The sequence below is a fragment of the Dromiciops gliroides genome, chromosome 6 (genome assembly GCF_019393635.1).
Source record: "Dromiciops gliroides isolate mDroGli1 chromosome 6, mDroGli1.pri, whole genome shotgun sequence".
NCBI lineage: Eukaryota > Metazoa > Chordata > Mammalia > Microbiotheria > Microbiotheriidae > Dromiciops > Dromiciops gliroides.
The window spans coordinates 113,678,985-113,697,559 of record NC_057866.1 but is presented as its reverse complement, the minus strand read 5'-3'; the positions used below and the strand labels follow the sequence as shown (position 1 = coordinate 113,697,559).

At 38.2% G+C, this 18,575-nt stretch overlaps 1 protein-coding gene across 3 annotated transcripts in view; it reads left to right on the top strand.

Annotated features, from left to right (window-relative positions):
* PDS5A (PDS5 cohesin associated factor A) overlaps positions 1-18,575 on the top strand; it is a 151,654-nt gene that overhangs the window by 39,755 nt on the left and 93,324 nt on the right. For all 3 annotated transcript variants that reach the window (XM_043970191.1, XM_043970190.1, XM_043970192.1), the window contains exon 3: positions 16,884-17,087. In XM_043970191.1, the coding sequence (XP_043826126.1) occupies positions 16,884-17,087 (204 nt within the window). The remainder of the gene's footprint in view (positions 1-16,883; positions 17,088-18,575) is intronic.

Here is an 18,575-nt window from a genome sequence, read left to right as displayed (position 1 = left end):
TGGGTGGCACACTGGATAAAGCACCGGCCCTGGATTCAGGAGGACCTGAGTTCAAATCTGGCCTCAGACACCTGACACTTACTAGTTGTATGACCCTGGGAAAGTCACTTAAACCTCATTGCCCCACAAAAAACAACTACATATTGTTGGATTTTGGTTTCTACCCATTCTGCTATCTGCTTCTGTTTTATGAGTAAGTTCATCCCATTTAAATTCACAGTTATGATTACTGATTATCTGTTTCCCACCATCCCATTTTCTTTTCTTTGTTCTCTCTTTGTCCTGTCTCTCTTCAAAAGCCTTTTTTGTTTCTCACCACTGCCTCCCTTATTCTGCCCTCCCTTTTTATAATCTATCGCCCCTTCCTCATATCCCCTCCCCCATCTTTTTTTGGGTGTTACATTTCTATACACAATTAAGTGTATAGATATTGTCCCAATGAGAGTGAGATTCAAGTATTCCCTGCCTCCTCCCACCCATTTTGCCATCCATTGTAAAAGCTCTTCCTTGCAAGATTCTTTTATGTGAGACAATTTTCCCTTCCTCCTTCTCCCAGCGCATCCCTCTTTTTCATGCCTTCATTTAAAAAAAATTTTTTTTTGGAGATAATTCCAACATGATTGACTCACTCCTATGCCCTCTTTCTCTGTAAACTCCTTTTAACTGTCCTAGTAATGATAAAGTTTTTAAGAGTTACAGGTATCATCTTTCCATATAGGAATGTAAACAGTTTAATTTTATTGATTCTCCTATGATTACTCTTTAGTGTTTACATTTTTATGCATCTCTTGAGTCTATCATTTGAATATCACATTTTCTATTCAACTGGTTTTTTCATCAGAAATGCTTGAAAGTCCTCTATTTCATTAAATAGCCTTTTTCTCCCCTGAAGGGTAATAATGAGTTTCGTTTTATTGAAATCCTAACTCCTTGACTTTCCAAAATGTTGTATTCCAAGCCCTCTTCTCCTTTAACATGGAAGCTACCAAATTGTTTGTGATCATGATTGTGGTTCCATGATACTTGAATTGTTTCTGGCTGCTCTCAGGGAGCTCTGGAATTTGGCTATAATATTCCTGGGAGTTTTCATTTGGGGATCTTTTTCTGGGAGTGATTGGTAGATTCCTTCCACTCCTATCTTAACCTCTGGATCTAAGATCAGGGCAATTTTCCTCAATAATATCTTTATATTTTTTGATCACTTACCTCTGTTTATTCTCTTCTCTCTCTCCTTTCACCCTGTCCCTGCTCAAAAGTGTTTTGCTTCTGACTGTTGCTTACCTCAATCTGCCTTCACTTCTATGAGCACACCCTGTTCTTCCTTTTCTTATCCCCTTATCCTCCTACTTTCCTGTAGGGAAAGATAGATTTCTATACTCAATTGAGTGTGTATGTTATTCACTCTTTGAGCCCATTCCTATGAGACTAAGGTTCAAATTGTCTTCACCACTTCCCCCATCTTCTCTAAAATGCCTCTTTTTATGTCAGATTATTTACCCAGTTCTCCCTCTCTTTCCCTTTCTCCCAATGCATTCCCCTTTCTCACCTCTTATTTTTATTTTTTTAGATATCCCATCACTTTCAACTTATACCTGTATCCTCCATATATGCTTCTAACTCCCCTAATAATGAGAAAATTCTCATGAGTTACAAGTGTCATCTTCCCATGTAGGAATATAAATGGTTTATCCTTATTAAGTCCTTTTTCCTGTTTACTTTTTTATGCTTCTCTTGAATCTTGTATTTGAAAGTCAGATTTTCTCTTCAGATCTGGTCTTTTCATCAGGAATGCTTGAAAGTCCTCTTTTTCATTGAATGTCCATTCTCCCCCCTTCCCCAAAAGATTATGCTCAATTTTGTTGGGTATGTGATTCTTGCCCAGGGTCACACAGCTAGTAAGTGTCAAGTGTCTGAAGCTGGATTTGAACTCAGGTCTTCCTGAATCCAGGGCCGGTGCTTTATCCACTGTGCCACCTAGCTGCCCCCTACAGTAGCTTTTAATGATCAAATTATTTTTGTTTGTTTGCTTATTTGTTTGTTCATTTTGTCAGCCTATTTCTCAGTTTTGAATATTATGTTAAAGTTGGGCTCTGCTTACCTTGGGTTTGGGAGGCACTTTCTCAACCTTCAGGGGTTTTTGTGCTGCTTTTTTCAGAGCTAGTCCTGGGGGTCTGCAAGTTTTTGGTGCTTCTAAAGTGTTGTGATTCTGGGATAGGTTTGGTTACTGATCTTCTGGTCTGTGCTCTGGTCTTTACCTAGGATGGGCCCCTGGTTTCATGCAATAGCAACTGCAAGTTGTAGCCCTAGGCTCCCTGCTCTCTTGTGACAACCCCCAGCACACCTCTCTGCACTGCATATGGACAGTAGAGTAGCCAGTCAGCACTGTCTGTACCCAATGCCAACAAAGGGTCCCCTGCAATCACTTTCTTGTTGTTTGTTTTTTTTTTTTCGGTAAGGCAATTGGGGTTAAGTGACTTGCCCAGGGTCACACAGCTAGTAAGTGTTAAGTGTCTGAGGCCGGATTTGAACTCAGGTACTCCTGAATCCAGGGCCGGTGCTTTATCCACTGCGCCACCTAGCTGCCCCTGCAATCACTTTCTAACCAGTTGTCCAACCCTTTTAACTGTCTCTGAGCTGAGAGCTCCTGGATGTGCTGCTGTGGCAACTGTTGCTACCCCTGTTGCATGTGTGGGCTCTGGTCAGGCCTCTACCATGGTTTCACATACTTCTACCTACTTCTTAAGTTTTCTTAGGCTGGAAAAATGTCCCACCCTGACCTTTTGTTGATTTGAAGTGTTACTTTAAAATTGTTTGGAGGGGATTATTGAGAGAGTTAAGCTGGTTAGCTGCCCCTAATCCACCATTTTGGCTAGCAGATATTTTAAGAGTCAAAACCCAGTAGAGCGGGGCAGCTAAGTGGCATAGTGGATAAAGCACCAACCCTGGATTCAGGAGAACCTGAGTTCAAATCTGACCTCAGACATTTGACACTTACTAGCTGTGTGACCCTGGGCAAGTCACCCTCATTGTCCTGCAAAACAAACAAACAAAAAAGCCAGTAGAATAGTTGATGGGAAATGAGTTTTAAACCACTTTTATACTCTTCCTTACTGTGCCCCATCAGCTTCCTTGGCCCTCTGTCTTCATTGACAAGTCACAGCACAGTGATAATCCGATGTTCTTTGTGAGTGAGTCTTGCTGCTCAAATTATATGGGGTGCTTGGGCCATTAGAATTTCAGTTTTAATGGAATGTTTGAAGATACAGTCTCACTAAAGACTTGGAAACATTTGCTCATTAATTTTTCCCAACTGCTGCTAGCAGACTTATTCTCAGGAAACCCCTTGGTTAAGTCTTGAAAAACTCAGAAAGCATAATTTTTCCCCATGGGAAATCCTGGTAAAACCAAATGAAGAAAAGGAGGAAGGAGAGGGAAGAAAGAATTCACATTTGCATTGCACATTAAGTCTTAAAAGTCTTTTACATAGGTTCTCATTTGATCCTCATTGCAGCTTTCTGGTGGTAACTATTATTATCTCTATTTTACAAGTGAGAAACCTTTGGGTTAGAGGTTAACTGATTTTCCCTAGGTCATAGTGCCCAAAGTGTTCTTTGAACCTAGGACTTCCTGACTCAAAGTCCAGTACTCCATCCAACTGCTCTCCCACCACACTACTTCTCACATTGTCAATGTCTTAGCAAGTGTTAACTGTTTAGTTCAATGAACCTTTGTTGAGTGAGAGAGAGCAGTTTGACGGGTATGGAATCTGCAAAAGTGGGAAGAGAGAAACTATGAAATAACGCTAAAAAAAGTAAGTTAGAACTAGATCATTGTAAGCCTCAAGTGTCGGGCATTGGAGACTAGCAGGAAAATCACTGACAGTGATCTAATAATGTATGTATTACTTTGGGAGTAGCTAGTAAGCTTTAGTTGGGAGGCTGGCAGAGAAGCTAGCTAGCTATGATACTTGTTTACATGATGGGTAATGGGAACCTGAACTAAGCTCTTTGATGGCAAGGGCTCTTTTTGCCTTCCTTTGCATTCTCATCCTTTTGTATCCTTGTGCCCAGCACAAGGCCTGGCATATAATAGGAAGGCTCTTAAAACATGTTTATTGGCAAGAAGATGTTGGCCAGGAACTAAGGGAAGGTGGAGTAAAGCACGGTTCCATGGTGTTCAACTTAGCTCTTTGGGAGAACAGTGCTGCTGTCCTCAGATGGGGCAGAACAGGAGGAGGGGGGTGTTTTTGATGTTGTCAACCAAATACTCAATTGGACATGTCCAACAGCCTGTTGGACATGGGACATTGTAGGACGAAAGGTATGGATTTAGGTGTCTTGTCACTGGTACAGTGGTGCTAATAGCAGCTATAGAAGTGAAAGGGATGGCCAAGGAAGAAGGTAAAGGGAGAAGAGAATTGAGTTCCTTGTAACAAAAAATTAAAAGACTGAAAAAAACAGTTCACCAAAACAATCTACTTGGTGATTGATCTGACAGTAAATGCAGTGTTCCATCACTATAGTTCCTAATTTCTTTAGTAAACAGAACTTTTATGAAACAGGTGCTGAAGAACCTTCCTTTCTGACTGTCAAGTTTTTATTTCATTTGCTCTTTACATTTATTATGTATATGTTAAGCTACTTGAGGATAGACTTGTTATTTTTATGTTTGTGTCATCCCTGACTTGGATTTACTGTTTGAACACAATTTTTAGTTCAATAAATATTTATTAAGTGCCTACTATGTTCCAGGCACAGTGCTAAGCTTTAGGGATACAAAAAAGGGCAAAAAACAGTCCCTGCCTTCAAGGAGCTTACAATTTTTTTTCTTTTCTTTTTCTTTTTTCTTTTATTCTTTCTTTCTTTTTTTGGCAGGGCAATGAGGGTTAAGTGACTTGCCCAGGGTCACACAGCTAGTACATGTCAAGTGTCTGAGGTCTGATTTGAACTCAGGTCCTCCTGAATTCAGGGCTGGTGCTCTATGCACTGTGCCACCTAGCTACACCTAGGAGCTCACAATGTAATGAAGGGGTCAGGCACTATGCAAGCATCTATATATGAATATATTTAGCCCCCTATTTACAGGATAAATAGGAAATAATTAAAAGAGGGAAAGCACTGAAGGAAGAGGAGTACCGGGGCCTGGAGTCAGAATACTGGCCTCTGATACTTGTTAGGTGTGTAACTCTGGGTAAGTCACTTCACCCTGTATGCCTCAGTTTCCTCATCTATAAAATAAGCTGGAGAAGAAAATGGCAAACCACTCCACTAAAACCCCCAATGAACTGACAAAAAGTCAGACAAGACTGAAAACAACTGAACAACAGGCAAGGCTCATGTAGAAGGTGAAATTTAGATGGAACTTAAAGGAAGCCTGGGAGTTCAGCAGTTGGATAAGAGGAAGGAGACTGTTGTGCTCATGGGGGATAGCCAGAGAAAAATGCCCAGAGCCTTCATGGAATACTCAGGAGAGCAGTGTCACTGAATCAGAGTCTGTGGAAGTAGGGCATAAGAAGCCTGGAAAGGTAGGAGGTAAGAAATAAAGAAAAGGGCATGGTAGAGTGATCCTTTGATGACAGAGAAAAGAGATAATAATGGGTAGATTTGAGTTCAGAACATTTAAAAAAAAATTCCTTTTTTGATATCCAAAAAAAGAGAAAAAGACCTATTTGTACAAAAATATTTATAGCAGCTCTTTTTGTGGTGGCTAAGAATTGGAAATCAAAGGAATGCCCATCCATTGGGGAATGACTATAAATAAGCTATACAAAACTAATAATATGATAATGTTTTACATAATTGCACAAGTATAACCTATATCTGGTTGCTAACTGCCTGGGGATTGGGGGGATAGGAAAGAGGAGTAAAATTTGGAATTGAAAGCTTTATAGGGGGCAGCTAGGTGGCACAGTGGATAACACACCAGTTCTGGATTCAGGAGGATCTGAGTTCAAATGTGGAAACTGTAAGGATTGGAATGACGCCACCTGCTGGAGACTTACTGTAGAAAAGTTCCACCATGAAAGGAAGGGCTTTGAGGGCAAGAACATGCATCTTTTCTTTGGCGTCAGGAAGTGACGTTTGCTAGTGGGAGGAAGAAGGAAGAGACTGGCGGATACACCTCAGACACTTACACTTACTAGCTGTGTGACCCTGGGCAAGTCACTTAACCCTGATTGCCCCGTGGGGCCCCCCCCCCCCAAGCTTTATAGATGTTTATTTTTTAAATGAACTTGAAAAACATCAATAAACAAGAACATTTAATATATACAGAACAGAAAGAAAATTGTATGTGAAACCAACTTTATGTGTAGATTGTTTTTTTAAGTCTATATTAATTTTAACATCATAGTACCCTGTTTACCTTTATCCCCTTCTGAAATTTCTTCTGTTCTCTTTCGGGTATTTAAAAAATAATATATTGGCTTTCAAGTATTGTAATAATTTTACCAATGATTTTTCTGCTTCTACTGACAATCAGTAATTTTATTGGTTTCCTGCTCATTTACATTTAAATGAATTAATAAAACAAAGTCTTCCTAGTTTTCTCTAAATCTGTCACTTTTATTGTTTCTCTTATCATAATAATATTCCATTATGTTTATATCATAATTTGTTGATTCATGCCCCATTGAGTGGACATCTACTTTATTTCTTTTGTGGAGGGAACTACCACAAAAAGTACTATTATAATTATTTTTGTACTTATGGGTCCTTTCCTTCTGTTTTGATCTCTGGGATATATGCCTAGGAATGGTATCGATGTCAGAATATTTTTTTCTGTGGGGGTACTATTTTCTTTCTTTTTAACTTTTTTATTTATAGTTTTTAGTCCCAAACTTTATTCCTCTTTTCTTCCATTTCCTCCCCTTTCCCTGAGGTGGCAAGCAACCAGATATGGATTATACATGTGTAATTATATAAAACATTACCATATTAGTAATTTTGTACAAGAAAACTTAAATGAAAGAAAGAAAAATGAAAGTGAAAAATAGCACGCTTCAGTCTGTGTTCAATCAATATCAGTTCTTTCTTTGGAGGTGGATAGTATGCTTCATCATTAGTCCTTTGGTTTGGTCTTGGATCATTATACTGTTGAGAATAGTCAAGTCATTCACAGTTCTTCATCAAACAATAGTGCTGTCTATGTGCATAGTGGTCTCTTGGTTCTGCTCATATCACTATACATCAGTTCATAAAAGTCTTTCCAGGCCTTTCTGAAATCATCCTGCTTGTTATTTCTTATAACACAATAAGATTCCATCAGTTTGTTTAGCCATTCACTAAATGATGGGCATCCCTTTGATTTCCAATTTTTAGCCACCACAAAAAGACTGGCTAATAAATATTTTTGTACAAATAGGTCTTTTTCTCTTTTTAGGTATGTCTCTGGGTTATAAGCCTACAGAGGTATTGCTGGATCTCAGAATGTGCACAGATCTATGATCCTTTGGGCATAGCTCAAAGTTGTTTTCCAGAATGGTTGGATCTTTTCACAACTCCACCAACAGTGGATTAGTGTCCCAGTTTTCCCACATCTCTTCCAACATCCAATATTTTCCTTATTTGCTATGTTTGCCACTCTGATAGGTGTGGGGTGATACCTCAGAGCTGTTTTAATTTGCATTTCTCTGATCAGTAGTGTTCTAGAGCATTTTTTCATATAGCTTTGATTTCCTTTTCTCAAAAATGCCTGTTCATATCCTTTGACCATTTATCATCTAGAGAATGACTTTTATTTTTTCCATTTGACTCAGTTCTCTATATAATTGAGAAATGAGGCCATTAACACAATTTCAAAGTTATTTTTACATAAATCTAGGAAAAACTGAAAAAAAATGGAGGGATAAATCTTCATGATTAGGTAGAACAAAACACAGTAAAAGGTATTATTGATAAGAACTTGTTGGTGACTGAGTTTTATGGCTAAGGGAAAGGGATTTAGAGCTGAAAGGAATCTTAGAAATCATATAGTCCAACCTTCTATTTTCCAGATGAAGAAAATGAGGCCATAGAAATGGAGTAATTTGCCCATGGTCAGACTGCTAACAAATGGCGGAGCTATGATTTAAATCCAGATCTTGGGACTCCAAATTTGGTGCATTTTCCATTCCACCAAGCTGCCCATCATGGCTGGGGGAACCACTAGAGGAAAGAAATATTTATAGCCGCAATTTTTGCTGTAGAAAAGAAATGGAAACAGATCAGATGCCCAAACATTGGGGAATGTCTAATCAAATTGTTGTACGTGAATAATGAAATATTATTGCAGTCTAAGAAACATTATGAAGAGATACTAAAGGAAGTAAACGGCCAAGAAAACAACATACACAATGACTACAATTTTGTAACTAGAAAGAGCAATCTTCCCTTCCCCGACCCTCCAAACCATAACCACAACCTACTTTTCTTTGCTAAGGTGGGAGACTGTAAGTGTAGCATATCAGTATGCACTCATTGTCAATGTGGGTTTTTTTGGTTAGTTTTTATCAGCTCCTTTGTTTTTCTTTATTTCAAAGGATGGATGTCTGGGGAGGGGAGGGAGGAATGATACATTTGGAAATGAAAGTGATATAAAAGCGACAAATATGAAGTGTTATTTTTTTGAGAGTAGGGGAATGGTTATCAATAAAAATAGGACAAACAAAAATAGATAAGTCGAATTTGAGATGTCGCGTGTGCCTTGTGATCATGTGCACAAGTCTTGACCATTAGAAATGCAAGTCTGATGATATTTAGAAGAGGGATCAGACATATAGGGATTTTAGACTAGTTTTGAGACTCCTTTGCTTAGAAATGATAGTTGAAGCTTGAGAGTAGATGATATTTCTAATGGAGAAAGTGTAGCCTGAGAAAAGGAGGTGGTGGGAGATTGAACCTCTGGGAATATAAATATTTAAAGGGAAGGTGGAAAAGAGTTATCTGAGGTGAGAGATAAGAGAAGTAGGAGAGCCAAAGTAGAATAAAACTGAGGAAATCAAAGTAGTTAGTTTCAAAAAGGAGAAGGGTAATTAGAAAAGAAGAGTATCGGCTATTGCAAAAGTGTCAAGGGAATAAGGTCTTTTTACATTTGGTTAAGAGGACATAAATCCAAGATATTTGGTGACCTTAAGTGCAGTTTCATTGATCATGAAGAATAAAAGCTAGATGTCAGGAAAATTGATGAGTGAGGGGAAGGATACTGACAAAGTAAAATGGAAGCAGTAGAATGTTCGTTTGATAATTTTGGTCACAATGACCCCTTTGAATATTGCTCTTAAGACACTGGAAGAGCTTCACCATCCCAGGAATGGTTCTGCCAAAACAGACACACAAACTAAAAAAAGGTTGGGAAGTACAGAGTGACATCTTTAATGTTATACCAACCTTTGAAGTACTGCTTCATTGTCATTGGGATCATAGCTGAAGGTGACCTTAAGGATTGTGGTTGGGAAGTTAGTCAACAAGGATTTATTAGCTACCTACTATATGCCAGGTACAGGATAACAAGGAAAGGCAAGGAACTTCTATGTGCAAACTATATAAGGATAAATTGGAAATAATCACCAGAGGGAAGGAACTAGCATGATGGTGAATTGGGAAAGGCTTCTTGCAGAGAGTTGGACTTTAGATAAGGGTGATGTCATGACTTGCAGTGCATTAGATTTAATTGTAGGAGGATTGTGAAAGTCATCAACCTCCCTCTCTCCTCCAGAGCCATCTGGGTCCAGTAGCAAGGTATATATCAGGATGACTGGAGATGTGCCTGGACGTTTTAAGGTTAATTGGCATCCAGTGACTTGCCCAGGGTCACACAGCTAGTTAGGTGTTTGAGGTGAAATTTGACTCAGGTCCTCCCAACTTCAGGGCCAGTGCTCTGTCCACTGCACCACCTAGCTGTCCCAACTAAGGACTTGAAGGAAAACAGGGAAACTAAAAACGAGAGAATTCTAGGCATAAAGGACAGCCAGTCCTAAAAAGCTCAGAGTAGGCAGCTAGTTGGCAAAGTAGGAACCTGGACCTCTGGTCAGGAAGACTTGACTTAAAAACTGGCTTCAGACACCTAGCTGTTTGACCTTGGGTTAGTCACTTTACCTGTTTGCCTCTGTTTCCTTAACTTTAAAATGGGGAAAATAGTAGCACCTACCTTGAAGGATTATTGTGAGGATTCGTTGAGATATTTTAAAAGTGCTTAGTACAGTTTCTGGCACATAGTGGACATGATGTAAATGGTAGCTGATATCATCACCACCACTTCTCCATCATCATCATCATCATCAAGAACAGTGAGGAAGCCAACTGGAAAGGAGGAACCCGAATTTTGAAGATTAGTTTGACTAGAAATGGGTTGCCAGCAGTATGCTCAAGTAGGGTCCAACAATCAGGAGGGAGGGCTTAAAATAGCCCATGGTCCTTTTGGACCTCTGTGCTTAGAAGCTTACATTTTCCCATTAAGGCATCCTTCCTCCCAGTCCCCAATACCTTTACAGGTACACATTTAATGTGTCCCTCAACTTTGGCTGGCACAAAATAAATTGGTGATTTTTACACCTGGAAAACTGGAGAAAATAAAACAAGTAGTTTCAGTCATTTGTATGACTGAAAATGTGATTATTTGTTGAATCTCTTTGAGATAACCTGCTTGCTCTGTCTTTCCATTTTACAAAGGATATTCTTGAGACAAAAGTAGTAGATCTTTCTTTAAAAGATTTTGTATAGGGGGCGGCTAGGTGGCGCAGTGGATAGAGCACCGGCCCTGGAGTCAGGAGGACCTGAGTTCAAATCTGGCCTCAGACACTTAACACTTACTAGCTGTGTGACTCTGGGCAAGTCAACCCCAATTGCCTCACTTTAAAAAAAAAAAGATTTTGTATAGGTGAGAAAATAGGCATGTAAGTTGATAATTACTGGTTTCTTGATTACCATCCACAATTTTTTCCAGTTATCTTACAACTTCTGTCTCAGATTATTTGAGAATTGACCCCTGAAGCTGATAATTTCAAGTGACTTGAAAATAAACTTTCTAGCTCTTGGCTTGTCTGATAATACAGTTCTTTGTTATAGTATGCTAGTGGATAATTAATTGGACTTGGAGATGGGTGAAGCAAGTGGGAGGATCAGTTTTTTTGCTCAGGAAAGATTCGTAATTTGCTAAATAATGAAGATTTAGTAACTTGATTTTCTTTTGGGTTTGTGGAGCATTTATTCCATTTATCTACTTAGTTATTTTTTGCCCAGTACCATATAGTGTGTTTTTTTTTTGTTGTTGTTGTTGTTGTTTTTGCAGGGCAATTGGGGTTAAGTGACTTGCCCAGGGTCATACAGCTAGTAAGTGTTAAGTGTCTGAGGCCGGATTTGAACTCAAGTCCTCCTGAATCCAGGGCCAGTGCTTTTATCCACTGTGCCACCTAGCTGCCCTCCATATAGTTTTGATGCTGTCTGCTTTAAAATAAATTTTAATTCTGTGGGGGCAGCTAGGTGGCACAATGGATACAGCACTAGCACTGGCCCTGGACTCAGGAGGACCTGAGTTCAAATGGAGCCTCAGACACTTAACACTTACTAGCTATGTGACCCTGGGCAAGTCACTCAACCTTCATTGCCCTGCAAAAAACCAAACAAAATAAATTTTAATTCTCAGAAACCACTTTCATTAACATTTTTTAGCCTGCCTCTTGTATATCTCATTTATTTTTCCCTAAAAATTTCATTATCATAAATAAATCTGTTGGAATTTGATTAGTATCATATTGATTATGTACATGAAGTATTTTTGGGAATATTGTCATTTTTTTATTACTCAGACCTATTTATGAACCACTATTTATCTAGATCTTTAATTCATTGTTATGGTTTTATAATTGTCCAAACATAAGTTATATGTTTCTAGGTAGGCCAATCCCCAGACATTTGATAGGAGAATGTTAGTTGGAAGGGACCCCCAAAACCATCTCTCCCAAGGAATGTTAGAAAAAAGACTTCTTACTTCATAATACAACATATAGGACAAGTGGTCATCCAGATTCTCTTTGCAAACTTCTAGTGAAGGCAAATGAATCCACTACTTACTGAGACAACCCTGTTACAGCTCTATTGTTAGGGACTTTTATTGTTGTAAATTTGTTTCATTCAACTTCTACCCATAGTGCCTAGTTTCTAATCTCTAGAGCTACCAGAGTAGTCTAATGCCTTTTCCACATGACATCTCTTCAGATACTTGAAGGCAGTTATTATGTCTCCCTGGAGATTTTTCTTCCGTAGTTGAAACATCCCCAGATTTCTTCAGTTGGTTCTTCCCAGCTTATCATTGTCCTTCAAAGGCCTGATACATAAAGCTGAAAACAGAACTTCAGCTGTGGTCTAACCAAAGCACAGTCCAGGGGAACAATCACCTCCCTGTTCCTGGAAATAAATCACTTACTGCAGGCCAAAATTACATGCTTTCTATTATCCTCGATAGTACCGCATCTTTGTTCTTGGTAATATAAGGACATAGGGATTATGGGACTATAGATTTAGAGCTAGAGGAGACCCCAGACGCCATTGGATCTATTTCCCAACCCCTTATTTCACAAACAAACAGCTAGTATGTGTCTGAGACAGGACTCGAACCCTAGATCTTTGTGAGGCCAAGTGCAGCGCTCCATCCACCATGCCATGCGACCTTAGCTTAGTCTCAGAAAGTTGTCTGTACTGGGAAGTTGTGATTGTTATCTGTGGTCACATGGTGTGATAAGTCTTTATGACTCCAGCACTGGCCCTGTATTCTCTAATCTTAGCTTCCTCTCAAGTTTGTAATCAATACTTTACATTTTTGTAAGTATTGTAACTTTTAAAAATTAGTTAATAATTATTTTAGGAATATAGGAATGATTTAGAGATTAGGTGTAGGAAAGAAGAAAGGAAAATCAGTACCCTAAAAAACGACATTTTCTGAGCTTCCATAAACTATTCTGCTGTACTCATTGGTATTCCAGGTAATTTGGTAAGGTTTATGTTCTCTCTCCCCTTCCTGCATTTTATCTTATAAATGCCTTTCTCAGGTTTGGGATCCATATCTAGCTACTTGAATTCATTACCATCTAGTGGTAGAAAGTGGAATTTTTTTCTGGATCATTCTCTGGCATGACAGGCCCTGGTAGGACAGGAAAGAATGGCTTTTTTAGGAACCAGATGTCCCTGGATGCAAGCAGTTTTACTGGAACTCTGTTTCTCCTTATAATTAAAATTTAAATTATGCCAGCTATATAGTGAAATTAATTTTTTTTGTGAAATTAATTTTTTAAACAATAAACATTGTTTTAAATTTCAAATTTTATTCCTCCTTCCCTCCCTCCCCTTCCCCCTCCCTGAGGCAGTAAGTAATCAGATAGAGGTCATACATGAGCAGTCATGTAAAGCATTAACATTAGTCATTTTGTAGAAGAAAACTTGAATAAAAGAAAAAAATGAAAGTGAAAATAGTCTGTGTTGAATCACTATCAGTTCTTTCTTTGGAGGTGGATAGTATGCTTCATCATTAGTCCTTTGGGATTGTCTTGGATCATTGTATTGCTGAGAATAGTTAAGTCATTCATAGTTCTTCAAACAATATTGCCGTTACTGAGTATCAGACTGTCTTGACTGGAAGACCTCCATCGAAATGCCTGTGTTAAAATTGACAGCCTAGAATTGTCTTTCCTTTAGAAAGAATCATCAATTTAGAAGAGAGGTACCAGATAGTACCCAGGGAGGGCAGCATGAGTCAGTGTGGGGCTGATCCAAAAAATAGGTTTGAGGGATAAGACAGAGGTTGGATCTTTCCAAAGTAGGGGATGAATGAGACAGCACAGAATGCTTAATCAGTTATGTTTAGATTTAGATAGTTTGGGTACTCCATCCCAAGTTAATTTAGCTTGTGTTTTTAATGATTTGAGAAGGGAATCAAATGTGAGATAAGTAGAAATTATGCAGATAACATTCAAATTGATCTTGGATCTCATGGATTTGGATGTTTGCATAAATGATGCAGCTTGAAAGCCATCCATGTCTACTTGTTTTATAGATCTTTTGTCCATATCCTTCTATGAGTTCAACCGGGGGGGGGGGGGGGGTTACTTAGAGCTCTTTTCTTCGGTTCTCTACTTATCATCCCTTACCTTTGCCGAAACCAGCTCGTTTTCTCTTCCTCTCATACTTTCCCCAGATAACATCTTTTACTCCTGTTCTTTGAAATTCCTTCTTGATTATTTTATAGTCTGCTTATACTCTTTAGGGACCTCTCTATTGCTCTGGGAGTTCTCTCTTCTTCCCTTTGTCTCACATTTTCTAGTATCGTCTCCTTTTCTTTAGTCTTTGATTAAGAAGTAGCCCTTCTTCCTGACCAGGCATTCCAAATTTTCCCTTAATCCTACACTCTCCTAAGATCAAAGGATTGATATGGACAGAAGATACTACACAAAGAATATATGTATTTGATTCCTGGATGGACTTGATCTATTAAACTCAGGGGTTCGTTTAGGTGTTTTAGTGCTCAATAGGGGCTGAAATACTTTATTTTTTCTCTGATGGTTCTACAGCATAGTGGAGGGAATAGGTAGGGCCTCCATATATGGCAGTAGGTTCCATTGGAGACCTTCAAATTCAGTCCTTGGGTACTCAGTGATAAGAGCTGCATCATAGAAGACACATACAGCCATCATGATATTCTAGAGTAAACTGGCTTTCAAATCCCATTCAGGAAGATGGGCCAGTCTACCTTCTTGTGACCTGTGGTAGAGGAAGGAAGAGGAGGAGGATCACCGATTTGATCTTTCTTTTTTTTTTTTTTTTAAAGTGAAACAGTTGGGGTTAAGTGACTTGCCCAAAGTCACACAGCTAGTAAGTGTTAAGTGTCTGAGGTTGGATTTGAACTCAGGTACTCCTGAATCCAGGGCCGGTGCTCTATCCACTGGGCCACCTAGCTGCCCAACCGATTTGATCTTAATGGGCCATCTCCTTACTTTACACATGAGAAAACTGAGGCCCAAAGAAGGAAAATTATTTGTTCAGGATCATAAAGATATAGTAAGTAATAGAAGTGGGATTCAAACCCAGGTGCCAAATAGACAGTTCTTTTCCACTATGCCATTAAAATATTTGCTGTTAGTGGAAGTATTTTGGTGACCTTAGGAGAAAGTAGGCAATGCACAGGCTCCTCTTTTGGCTCCAGTTTAGGGGAAATGGGTTGTTTTTTAGGAAAGTTTCTCAGCCCAGACTCTGGGGTTTTGCCAAGGAGCCTCTATCTATCCACCTGAGTATACAGGAAAGAGGCAAGAGCTAAGGAATTACTGGTGGACCCCACCTACCTTAGAACTTGCTGGTAATGGCTAGGACATTCACTCTATTTTTGACCATGTTATACCTTCAAGTGTGTTTTCCTACCATCTTGTATTGCCATTCTTTTATTATGTTACACTACTATGTACTACACTAAGCAACCTTGACTCCCATTTACATCATATTTATATTTTAGGTTCCATATTTTACCCCCTTTTATCCTACCATTTTTGGTTGTATTTCTTCAATCTTAAAGTTTTTGAGGTCTTAAAAAGCCTTAAGAAGCAGATAGCCTTGGGGCATGCCATACTTTAAGCCATTAATAGTTAGCACTTGGATCATCAATTACACTTTAGAAAGATGAACTAATAGTGTGTTTCATTGGATCAGCACATTAGGAGGCACCAGGAGAAAAGAAAAGGGTGTCACCAAACTACAGTTTTGCTATACTGCCTCTGGCTATGCCAGGCAATACCTTTTAAAATTGTTTATTGCTACTTCACATTTGTTTTCAACTCTATCCCTTTTCTCCCCTATCCAGCTAGCTATCTCTTCAGTCGATCAACAGGCACCAGTCACTAAGAAACAAAGATTGGGGGAAAAAAGAAAAGGGGGGGGAGCAGTTCAGCAAAACTAATTTAGAGTATGTCTGACAGCAAAAGGAAATGCATGTGGGCTGTTAAATTTCCATGACTGGAAGTGGTTTTTTTCACAAAGGTTATGGAAATATAACCTTATATCTGTGGTAGGAGAGGTGTTTTATGTATACTTGTTTTGTTTTTGTATTTTTTTTTCTGGGTCAATGGGGGTTAAGTGACTTGCCCAGGGTCACACAGCTAGTGTCAAGTGTCTGAGGCTGGACTTGAACTCTGGTCCTCCTGAATCCAGGGCTGATGCTTTATCCACTGTGCCACCTAGCTGCCCCCAGTGTTTTATGTATCTTGAAGAATGTTTACTGGCTTTTTGCAACAAGAGAGAACAATTAAAAATTAAATAGGCTTTTGTATATTTGTATTTAGTTTATTTTAATTAAGGCCTTTTGCCTTCAGGTTTTACTTCATAATCAAATGAGCATGACTTCTTAATATGTGATGTAAGAGTTTTTCTAAATACAAATAATTTTGCTATTGGAAATAATTATTCACAGATTTGGTAACAAATGTTGACGATAGCTTAATTCTTGATTTTACAGATTAAATTAGGATTGGGTATTTAGCTCAGGTTTTTCTTCTATAACTGCATATAAAATGAATAGAGGGAGGAGAAAATTTATCAACATAACACCAATAAATCTATTGGTAATGTTGGATAAAATAGACAATATGAATAATCAAGAATTAATGGGTTTATGTGATATTTTGAGAAGCAGTCTTATAGAAGTATTTCATTTGGTTCTCTTTGACCAATTTAGAAAAATTTCTTGTTCACGTTTCAGTAAAAAAACAAGTAGAAATCAAAAATTTTAAAATTGATAATGTGCCTTAAGCTGAATAGTAAACAGTATAGAAAATGTTGCATAATAATTTTTAATAAAATACTTATTATTGATATCTAATAAAGATGGTGACTTTATACATTTTATTTAGACTTTTTTATTATTTATATTAGATGGTAGTAAAAACCTTTATGGACATGGATCAGGACTCAGAAGATGAAAAGCAGCAGTATCTCCCTTTAGCCTTGCATCTTGCATCTGAATTCTTCCTCAGGAATCCCAACAAAGATGTACGTCTTCTTGTAGCATGTTGTTTGGCTGATATTTTCCGAATCTATGCTCCAGAAGCACCTTATACTTCCCATGACAAACTCAAGGTAAAATAATATTTTAAGAGCTTTTCTTTTTGTAAGTTCTTACCTATCCTATGAATTTTATGAATTTAACATTAACCATTCCAAAAAATGAAAGTACATGGCTTACATTATCTTTACTCAGAAGTACCAAGGCTATTAATTTGTTCATATTCATTGTGCAACCATATAGCACTTTTAAAGCACAATTTCAGGTGGTTTCTACAACTACTTATTTTGCTTAATATTAACAAAATATACCCAGTAAAACAGTCAGAATGGCAAAGTGTGAAGTGACTATAAAGTAATGAGACTGGCATTAAAAAACAAATTTGTAGACCTCAGCTTTTTCCTTTCGAGTGTTCATTTTGGAAACGTGATCATTTTGGTGATGATGATGCTTTCTTAATGTTTTTGAAATCGCCTTCAGAATCTTTGTTACATTCTTTATTTTATCCTCTATTGTGGCAAATCTTTGTTCTTTAAGGGGGATGGGTTTGAATTTTTTCAAACAGTCCAAGTCATCCAGAACCAAAACTAGTGAATAAAAGGTGGGTGATCAAGCTGGGAAATACTGTTGTTCAAGAACTGATGGAATGCCTGTTGTGAGCCAGAGCTTTGTTTTGGTGAAGAAGCCAATGACTGGGTCACAGTCCATCCCTTTTGTGTTGCACAGAATTGTTCATGCTTCAGAATTTCTGCATAATGAACCTGAGTTGGACCTTGTGGGATGAATTCTGCATAAACAAAGACATTGATGTCAAGGAAACAAATCACCTGTCTTGTGATTTTGATATGCATGCTTGCTTGGGGGGGCTCACAGGTATACTTTTTGAAGGCTTACAAGAAAATTTTGGCATTTTACACTGCAGACCTTGATACTTGTTTTTTCATCCCCAGTCACAAATTCCCTCAAAGTTTTCATTATTTTATCCAGCTTCCTTCCCCTAAAAGATAAGAACAGATGTCAAGTCTTCTGTGTTTCAGTTTGTCACTTAAAATATATAGTGTGATCTTTCCAGAAACATTATTGGCATTTAAGTTCTCTTTGAGAATCAACTTCTTCATAAATTTAATTTTAGTTGTTTGAATAAACAGAACTCTTTTGACTATTAATATTTTAATCAGTCTTAAAGGTGATTGGTGACTTTCAAGCATTATTATAGTCATTTTCCTTACCTTTAAAAATTTTTACTCCGATCATTACTCAATCTGTTAAAAAAAACCTTTAACATGTTGAATGTCTCACTTGCAGATTTATGTAACTTCACTCAAAATTTCTTATTCTTTGATCTAAAATTGGTCACTCATTTTTATGCTGACATGAAACAGCACACACTTATGTTCTTCACAGCTGCTAGCACAAGACTGACTGCTGACCTTGAAATTACTCCTGCTGCAAGTTGAAGCATGTTGCTACATGTCTCTGCTCTGATCATTCCTCCTCTGCTTCTACAAGCTACAGAAGAGAATCACTCTCATTACTTTATAGTTACGTCTCGCATGTACAAG